At 54.5% G+C, this 9,757-nt stretch overlaps 1 protein-coding gene across 3 annotated transcripts; it reads right to left on the bottom strand.

The window, feature by feature from the left end:
• Positions 1-1,061: 1,061 nt before the first annotated feature.
• Positions 1,062-9,516, bottom strand: PTMA (prothymosin alpha). 3 transcript variants are annotated; one of them, XM_054386160.1, is made up of 5 exons: positions 9,440-9,516; positions 5,107-5,178; positions 4,384-4,480; positions 1,814-1,887; positions 1,062-1,393 (listed from the first exon to the last, which is right to left on the bottom strand). In XM_054386160.1, exons 1-5 carry the CDS (start codon positions 9,482-9,484, stop codon positions 1,346-1,348), a joined length of 336 nt encoding a protein of 111 aa, XP_054242135.1. In that variant the 5' UTR covers positions 9,485-9,516; the 3' UTR covers positions 1,062-1,345. The 3 variants fall into 3 exon arrangements, with proteins under 3 accessions (XP_054242135.1, XP_054242137.1, XP_054242136.1); XM_054386162.1 differs by having other exon boundaries at positions 4,390-4,480; XM_054386161.1 differs by having other exon boundaries at positions 4,384-4,477.
• Positions 9,517-9,757: the final 241 nt, after the last annotated feature.

The following is a 9,757-nucleotide window of genomic DNA, read 5'->3' as shown; positions in this document are numbered from 1 at the left end:
TGACTGCAGAGACAGCAGGATTGCTGCACACCCCATGCCCACACAGCCCACCTCACCTCCACTTAACCCACACGCCTGATGGTTTCCCAGTCTAACCTCTACCTACCACTCCCCAAGAGCGGCCAGACCATGGCTGGATCACACAGAGGCCATGCTGGGTGGGGTGGGGCACAGCTGCAGCTCTCCATGGAGTGGCAGCCATGAGAACACATTGCTTCACCTGCCCCAAGAGCAGCAGGACAGCACACCTTGAACCACCTCCCAAGCAACACCCATGCACACACACCCCCCCTCTCCAGCTCTCTTTCCAGTCCACATCCAAAGCAAAGAAAGGAATGAAAGAAATGAAATAAAAGTAAAATAAGAAATAAACTAAACCAAATGAAAAGAAAAACCAAAAAGCAGCAGTTGGGAGGCAGCCTTGTTAGGACAACTCAGCAAAATAAAATTCCGGTTTATTGTTGGACAACATTGGTTCACACATACATCAAACAGGCCAAAAAAAAAAAAAAAAGAAAAGGAAAAAAAAAAATCAACAGCAACTTCATAGACAAAAAAAAAGAAAAAAAAAGAAAACCTTTTTATCTTTGGCCTTGCCACCTCATACAAACCACGATCTATGGTACAGCTAAAGTACATACACAAAAAAAAAAGTTACTGGAATGCTCAGAATAAGATTGTAAATTTTTTTTTTTTTTTTGCATTTTTGTCCTTTTTTTTTTTTGTAAATTTTTTTTACAAGGTTTTTTTTTTTTTTGTTTTATTCTCTCTCCTTTTGAGATAATGGTTTTTTTTTTTTTTTTTGGGCCTGGTCACACCACAAGTAAAGTCAGAGATAGGTAACAAGATAAGAGATATACACTTCAAAGCCCCCCTTTTGGTCAATCCGAGATCACTTAAAAATGGTGGACCTCCTAACAATATGTACAAAAATATAAAATGTAAATAAAAAATACAAACAAATTCTCCTTTAAAGTACTTTTAAGAAAGAAAGCAGGGCCTTGAAGTTTTGGTGCTTGGGGGGAAGGGGGTCTGTGGGGTGGGAAGGGGGATGGGGGGGGGGTTGTCTCCCCGCTAACGGGCCAATCGTTTTGTATGTTTGTTGAGTGGCAGCACCGTGCTGGGGGGGCTGGGGTTCACTCTACTTGGTGAGGATGACCACAGGGAAAGAAAGGGGTGTGTGGGTGTGTCTGTGGGTGTCTGTGTGTAGGGGGCTGCAACAGGAGGGCAAGGGGGGTCCCAAGGGTGAAGAGGACACGCTGGCCTTTTTTGTTGGTTTGTTTTCCTCCTTATTTAAAAAAAAAAAAAAAAGAAAATAAAAGAAAAAAGAAAAAAAATATGCTGCCTAGTCATCTTCATCGGTTTTCTGCTTCTTGGGATCGACATCATCATCCTAGGGGGAAAGCAAAGCCATGAGAACAGGTAACAGGGAGCAGGGCTACCAAGGGGGCTGGCTGGCAAGAGCCACACCAAGTTGTGCTGTGAGGCAGGAGAGGGTTTTGGGCCCCTTTCCCACCTTAGGGACAAGGACAGAGCAACACAAGCGTTTCCCTCTTATGCAAAGTACTTTCTCACAGCCAGCTCAGGAAGCCCCAGGCACCCCCCACACCCTGGCCCACAGGGCTAGTGGCTCCACCAGAGCCAGAGCAGACACCCTGCTAACAAAGCCAGCGAATAAACTGAACTGGGCCAGATCCCTGGAGAGGGAGGAGTTGCAGTCCCAGCGTCCAGCACGGCCTCTCCACCCCTACTAATGCTCCCCTGAACCCTCTGGGGACATGGGAAGCTCCAAGTGGCTGTTTACTCTTCCTACCTCGTCGTCCTCAGCTGCCCGTTTGCCTGTGGCTCCCTCAGCTTCATCATCTTCATCACCATCTTCTTCCTCACCTGCACAAAGGAGAAGGGGAAGAATGTGAAACCCTCTTGGAGGGTTACAGCACCATGCACCTCTCCTTCTAGGTTTAATTCTGGCTCAGTCCCACACTGTGATGTTAAGTGCCCCAGCTCAGGACACTGGGGCTTTTGGAGCATCCCCCAATTGACTTGACCTAAAGGGGAAACAAGGGTCAGTGGTACTAAGCCTGGCTCATGCTGTATTTGTATCACAAGCAACACAAAGCCAGCACCTACCACAAGCACCAAAAATCACAGCAGAAGTGGGGGGAAGAAAATAAAGAAAAAAGGAGGGGAGGAAGGGGAGAGCAAAAAACTCTTTCTAGTGGCTGCTCCGCCTAACCACTCCAGATTATTTCTGCTTCCCTTCGCAGCTATTAGTCCATCTTTAATGAGTTAAGAGAGCCAGAACGCATTAGTTCTGAGTCAGAACACTTTCTAATTATCAGAACAGCAAACAAATGCTACCAACTTATCTTACAGCCAGGATGAGCAGAGAGCTTTGGGCTTTGACCCACTTTGAGCTCAACTAGGCCAGTGGATCAGAACGACTGAGTCCATCGTCTTCAGCCAGCTCTGAAGGGGAGGAGGTAGTGAGGTGGTGTCACGGGCAAGACCAGAGGCCCTAGAGGAGAAACCTCCCAGCTGCTGAGACAAGTCTCTTGTGTAACAGGAGACCCTACTAGAACTTAGACTGTTAAGGCCAGTAAGCTGGCTTTAAACCACCACCTCGAGCCACACAGAGACAGCCAGGGGGATTAAGGTCAGCCCATCCTCCCTTCCCCTATCCCTTCCCTGGTGTGTGCCCAGCAGCAGCATGGTCCATGTGGTGGGAAGGGCCAAGATTAGCTCCCAGCAATGGATCAACACCGGCAGCCATCACATGCACCGGGCCGGACGGTGGGTCAGGTGACAGTGCCAAGCTGATTGAGAGCATTTTTAGTTCTTTGAGCTGCTTTAAGACAAAGCAAATAATGGGATGGGGAGACAGGAAAGAAAAGTACACCCTCAAGCTGCTCCGCTGCTGTCAAGCTCTGGGATGGAGTTTGGCTGCAAGAGTCAGAAAAAGCTGATGCAAGCTGCCCTTGATGCCTTTGAATCTCTCTCCTGCAGCATTCAGCTGCCCAGGTACATCTCATGCAGGGATCACTTGAGGGCAGCAGGCATGGAGGGACTGAGCCTGTGCAGGATCCCAGTGAGGCATCCATGACTCCAAGCACTGTGCTCCAAACCATGCCAGCGCTCAGTGAGCTGGGAAGAACGTGGCTGGCACTGCAGGACCAGAGCTCCCTGGGCTTGTCACAGCAGTATCCAAGCAACACTTCCACCCCACACAGGCGCATGCGGCACATGCATCCCCATCCTGCCCGAGGGGAGCTGGGAGAGGCAAGTACTCCCCCTTCTACTTCCAACCTTACTTCAGGGTGGAAGATGGGCTCAGGATAGCACATAGCAGCACTATGCTCTGTCCCCAAGGGTTAAAAACCCCAAGTATTAAGAGGGCCAGGATTCCCAGGTTTTTTTTTTAGTGAACCAGTTCCTGCCAAAGGCCACAGCAAGTACTGACCTAATGGTCAGTGAATTTCCAGCCCTGTCCTAGTCTCCCAAAACTAACCAGCAGGTTAGTAGGTCATCACACAAACTGAAAATTCACAGGGGATTAACCCAGTAACAGCTAATCGTGGGCCCAAGTTCATTTCAGCATAACAAAAATGGTTTTCTTCCAGCCTTAACAAGCGATAAAAATAAACAATGTTATTCATCCAAGCAGATCTTGGGAACAAAAATAATAGCAAGGAGGGTGAGAAGTGATTCGGCAGCAAGTCACTGCTGGATTTCTGGTTACTGCTGCCAAAACCCACTTCCAGGCTGGGTCAGGCCCGGAAGCAAGGGAGGGCAGGGAGATGCAGGATACTGCAGACAGAAGGTTCAAAAAAAAGGCTGTCCCCTCCCATTGGAGGGGCAAAGAAGGGCCTCAGGTCTCTCTGCCCACTTGCACACTACATCCAGTCCAAGAACAGGCTGGGAGAGGGAACTGCATCACCCTCTCCACATGTTGCTCCATGAAAAAACGATGGTGACCTATCCTCTGTGCCTGGGCCAAGACACAGCCATCCAGGGCTGTCCCTCCTGCCCTGGCCAGCACTCCCATCTACAGCAACCGTTGCCATCACAAGAGTCAAGGCCAGTTTCACCACTCGCACAGAGGTCTAATGCACTTATTCAGCACCACAGCACAGTGTCGCCTGGCCCAAGGAAGGAAGGAATCTGCCCTCAACCTGCTGGAAGGGATTCAAGGCTGACTTCATTCCCAGTACTGGGGGCCTGGGCAAACAAGAAAAGGCTGAGCCTGGCTGGTGAGAGCCACCTGGCCACAGCCTGAAGAGGGAGATGCTGCTCTCAGCTTTCCTTTGCTTCCTGGAAATCTGCTGTCCTGCTGCTCTCCAGGGCAGGACACAGTTATGGCATGGGGGGAACAAAGAAAGTTACCATCACCCTCTTCCTCTTCGTCTTCTTCCTCACCACCTTCCTCCTCTTCTTCGTCTACTTCGTTGTCCGCCTCCTGCTCTCCGTTTTCCTCGTTCTCCTTGGCAAGACAAAACATCACTTAAAAAAAAGTGCACTGGGGAAGGGAGAAGGGGGAAGAAATATTCAGCTGAAGTGCACGTCCCCACCTTTCCTGTCTAAAGCAAAGCACCAGCCCACCAGAGCCCCAGGTGCGTGTCCTGCTTCCTGCCTGCCTCCACACAATACAGGCAGCTAAGGTATGAAGGATCCAAGACTGAAGTGCCAGATTGAGCTTCCCCCAGCACATTAAGAATAGGAAACCAACTGGTTTATTTGTATAGGACACGTTTCCCCATTCAATGGTAGTAACAGTGTAAATCTAGGATTTAAGTTCAGATTTTTATTTCTTTCTAGTGCCCAGAGAGATGGTGGCACTGGACACAACCTCACAGAGGTTTTGGGTAGGGGATCAAAGCCCAGCCCTTCTTTTCAGCACACACATGAACTGCCCACAGGCTCAGAAGCGTCTATTGAACCTGGAGCCCCAAAGTCTTGAGGGCTCTGCACAACACAGTGCTGCCATTTGGAGGGGGTTCTTCCCAGCAAGGGCAGGGGACAAGGTCACAGCAAAAGCAAGAAGGGAGAGGAAAATCAGGTGCTGATGTAAGAGCTGTCTCTTTCCCTACAGATTGTAGCCATACTCACAGCGTTGCCATTGGCCGGTGCATCTCTACCGTTTTCTGTTTCTTCAACAACTTCCTTCTTCTCTTTTAGATCCTAAAAAGAGCAGAAAAGCAGAGAAGTCAGCCTGATTCCAGGTGCCGGGGGGGGGGTCAGAGAAGCTGCAGACCAGATGTAAAAAACACAGTCCGAGAGCGAGCAAGCAAGAGCTGGTTTCTCTTCACACCGCCTTGTTCTCCGATTTGGTCGCCACATTCCTGCTCCTTGTTGGGAAACAGGAGAGCGTGGGGGTGAATTTCAATCCAAGCTGGCCTTGCCAGAGAGCAGCTATCTAAAAAAGAGGCTGCTCTGTTTCACCTCTGAGTTCCCAAACGCACAGAGCTGGCCGACTGCATATGCTCAGCAGCAGTAGAGCTGGCTGATTGCCCATCTTAGCACAGTCCACGCAAGCTCCTGCAATGCCATGGAGAGCCGGCAGCCCTGTCCAACGCACGGACTCTGCTGCCCCAGGGCTGAGGACATCCACAGCTGCTTGGTACCCTTGCAGCAGGAACAAATCCCAGGGACTCATTATCAGAGACTGTGGTCTCTGCTCTGCCTGAGGACAATCATACGGTAAACATTAAAGGCCTGGTCCTTCTCGCAGCAACAGAGCAGGCTCCAGCATCCAGTTCACAGCTTTAAGTGTAACAGGATGGGGTGGAAGAAGAGGTTATTTTTACACTGCTCCAAGATCCATGCTTGGCTAGTTTGGTTCAAACCTCCACTACGAGCAGAGCGAGAGGAGAGCAAGAGGCTTGCTTGGTTTTGCTATTGATCACTGTCAAAATGCCATGCCCAGTCACTCAGCAAAGAAGCTGAGAGAATCCAACTTTATGTGCCCGTATAAAGAACACTTGGATTTAATGCTGGCGTCTCTGCTTGCATCCTCCTCCCCTTCTGTTCCTCCATCAGCTGGAGCAAGATCCTTCAGCACAAGAAGCAACACCCCAGCCAAGGAAAGCAAAGAGGCCCTTCCCTGGGGCCAGGAGCACAGCCACACAGCCTGCTTCTGCAGTGGCCATGAGGTGTTTAGAAGTTGCTGGCAGGTTCTCTCCTGCACTGCAGCAACAACGAACGACTTTGCCTCCCCGCCAACCTCACAGCAAGGAGGTACTTTCACTCCCACTGAGGCACTGTCACTCCCTCATGGAGTAAGGGTAAGGTATGGCCTTGGCCCCACTACTGTGATGGTTGCTGGTTTGAGATGTTTTTTTTCTACCCTGCACATTGCTTTGACAAAACAGTGCAGAGATTTTAAACCACCAGGTTATTTACTCCACTCAGACTCAGCACAGATACTGTTAGCAGAGGTACCCAAGCAGAGGTACCAGTGCACTGAGAAAAGATTTCCTTTGGAAGCAAGCATTGAGACCTGTTGATGGAACCTCACCTAACCAAACCAGCCTCCCAGGAGTCAGGGGCAAAACAAACAAACTCCCTCCTCCTTTCACAGTTCATGTATCAATCCCAGGCCATCTCTTCCCCACTGCCCAATTCCACTGTCAGTGGCTCCGCAAAGGCCGGATCACAACCACTTAATCTCTTGTGCTCCACTGTGCTGCTGTGTTCTGTGGCCATCACATCAGGCACATGGGCACGATGGCGACAAAGCATTTCCCAAGTTAAACAAACCAACCAGTCAGAGTTTCCATGTCTCACTATGCCTGATGGCTCTTTCCAAAGAGTCCTTCACAAAAACTAAGCAGTTTTCCTGGTAAAGGAACAATTCATTCTTGGGGATTTTAGCTGGACAGATCTCCAACCCTGACCTTTCCCACACCACTGCAGCTGCTCTCAGTTTAACCACCATCAGGATGCCAGGTCATGAAGTCTGTGCTAGCAACAGGGTTGCAGAGAGGACCACAGCTTCTCCCTTTCCCCAACCTAGTCCAACACAAACAGATGTGCACAGCAGCCTCCATACCAGGAAACCCAGTGGCAGGACTAGCTGCTCTAGCTCCAGTGCCCTGACAGAACCTCCAATGATTGGTGTAGCAGGGGCTGGTTGTCCATCCACACACACACACACGTGCCAGCTGCCCAAGGAACTCTCTACTTGTACTCCCACTCCCACCCTGATGCCAGGCAATGAGGGCCAGCAAACGTTGCTGCCGCGGCAAGGGCTCCCGGCAGAGGGCAGGATCGCGGCCAGACGGAAATCCAGAGTCCACTGCCTGCCCGGAATGGTGGAGGCGCTGCCGCCACCTCCCGCCGGTAGGGGGCAACCCAGCGCCGCCACGCGCCTTCCCGCCGTTCAAACAGCGCGCCACCCCGCGCGCCTCTCTCATTGGCCGTGCGCCAGCGAACGGGCCCGGCGCCCCGCGGGATGCCGGGAAGTGTAGTCCCGGCGGGGGCTGCCCGACAGATTCCAGCTCCCAATGGGCGGCGCGGGAAGGGCCGCACGTGGTGGGCGCCCCGCGGTACAGCGACGGCGGGCGGGGGCGGTGCTCGGCGCGGAGCCACCGCCCGGGCAGGGCAGGACACTCCTCCTACTCCTCCCCGCCTCCCGGGAACGCTCCGGACGGCGAGGCGGGACGAGGGCGAACGGCCCCGATCGCTCCGCGGTTTTTCCCGGCCACCGGGTGGGTTGAGAGGGTCACCTTGCCGCCGTGAACGCCTCCGCCCGCTCCGCAGCACAGAGCTCCGGCCCCGTGAGAGAGTCAGTTATGAGGCCCCCTTCCCCCACGCCGTAAAGGGCAGGGGAAGGTTAACGGCGAACTTGGCCCCGTTCCCCCGAAGAGGGATTGGGAATAGACCCGCCTCGCCGTTTACCCGGCTCCGGGAGAGACGGATGCAGCATGGACCAAGACGCGGCCCCGGAGCGGAGGCAGGGCAGGCGAAGGGAGCGAGGAAAGGTGTGTGTCCGGGCGTACGGCTGCGGGAGCGGGAAAGAGAAGTGAAATCGAAATCTGCCAGGAACGGCTTTGTTGTTGATTGTTTTTCATAAACCCTTCTCCCCGTCGAATTTTTTTTTCTTTTCTTCCTCCAGCCTGCTTCCCTTGGTAGCGGCACGACCCCGTGCCGACCTCAGTAAGGAGGCCCCCAGGCACAGCCGTCCCATTTCCCGCTGCTCTCCCACGTACCCGCCCGGGTCGGGCTCCCCCACAAGTTTCCCGGGTGCAGCCCTGGTATCGATGGAGTTCATGGCGCCCACGGCCCGGGGGGCAGCGGAGCCCGGCCGGGTGCCCGGCGCCCCCGGGGGACGTTCCGCCGCGGCTAGCAGACAAAGGCGTGCGCCGGGCCCCGCAGCTGAGACTCCTAGTAGAGCTTCTCCCGGCCGGTATCAGCGCTCCTCCATCATCCCCGGTACCCACTCGCTAAATTATCCTTGCTGCGCGGAGTCCGGCCGGGAGCCCCGCCAACCCCGCCGCACCAACGCACACGGGGCAGCTCTACCGTGGGGACTGCCCCCACCGGGGCAACTCTGAAAATAGCAACCGTGCCCCGTCCCGTCCCCCCCCACCCCGCGTCGCCTCCAGGGAAGAACTCTAAAATAGCAGACCCCACTAACTGGGGCAGCACCGACACAGCAATTGCCACCCCACCCTCCCCACTTCCGAGGGGCGCAATTTCGAAATAGCAACAGCTCCCCCTTTCTCTGGGGGCAACATCGGCGCATAAACTCTCCCCCCGCCATCAACGCGGTGCAACTCCGAAACAGCAACCGCCATCCGCCCCATCCCCCCTTTTTCGACAGAAACTCCAGAACAGTCACAGCCCCCCGTCCCCCCAGACTCCCCCGGTTCATGTTCCAGACTGCTCCCCCCGCACCCTCTTGCCGTCAGAGATGGGGCCGAGCAGGACCCAAGTTTGACGGGGCTGTCAAGCTCCACAGCAGATTGAATGGGGTGAGCGCTGCGCACTGCCCGCCGCCGCCATCCCCCCGCGGCCGCCGAGCCGCAACAGTGCTTCCTTCCCCCTGCTCTTCGCCACGCTCTCCGAGCCCCTCCACGGCGGGACAGCTCCGCAGCCGTAGCTGACGTGCCGGAAAGGCGGGAGGGAGTGGGCCGCGGAGCCCGGCACGGCACGGCGGACTCGCCGCACCGGCGAGCACGTTTCCCGCACGCTGTAGACAAAGAAACGGCGCAAACAGCTCCGCACGGCGAGCGCGGTGGCGGCGACCCCATACCGATCCTCACCGCCAACTTCAACGGGAGAACGGTGGTGGGTGGGAAAGCGGGAGAGAATTAATAAAGCAAACAAAAAAAAACAAAAGGAAAAAAAATTAAAATCCCAGAAAAATCGCTTGGAGAAAAAAAAAACGCAGGCAGCAAAAGGCGGCGAGCAGTGCGCGATGCGCCGGGCGGCGTCTCACCTTGGCGGAGATTTCGGCGCTGGTGTCCACGGCCGTGTCGGACATGGCGGGGGCGTGCGGGGCTGTGGCGGGGCTGTGGCAGGGCGGGCGGCGGCGCGGGCAGAACAATGCCAAGATGGCTTTGCGCGAGCCAGTGGGGACTCACGCGGCGCCACAGCGCCTCTTATAGACCCGGGGGCGGCGCGCGCGCTGCCCCGCGCCGCGTTCATTGGCCTTGCGCGCCGCAGCCACCCGCTACCATTGGCCGCGGCGCAAACAATGGGCACGGCCGCTTAAAGCGGCAGAAGCCGGGGCGCCACAGACACTGCGGCGATGAGT

The sequence above is a fragment of the Indicator indicator genome, chromosome 13 (assembly GCF_027791375.1).
Source record: "Indicator indicator isolate 239-I01 chromosome 13, UM_Iind_1.1, whole genome shotgun sequence".
NCBI lineage: Eukaryota > Metazoa > Chordata > Aves > Piciformes > Indicatoridae > Indicator > Indicator indicator.
Note: the sequence above shows the minus strand (reverse complement) of the source record. Positions and strands in the feature narration are given on the sequence as shown.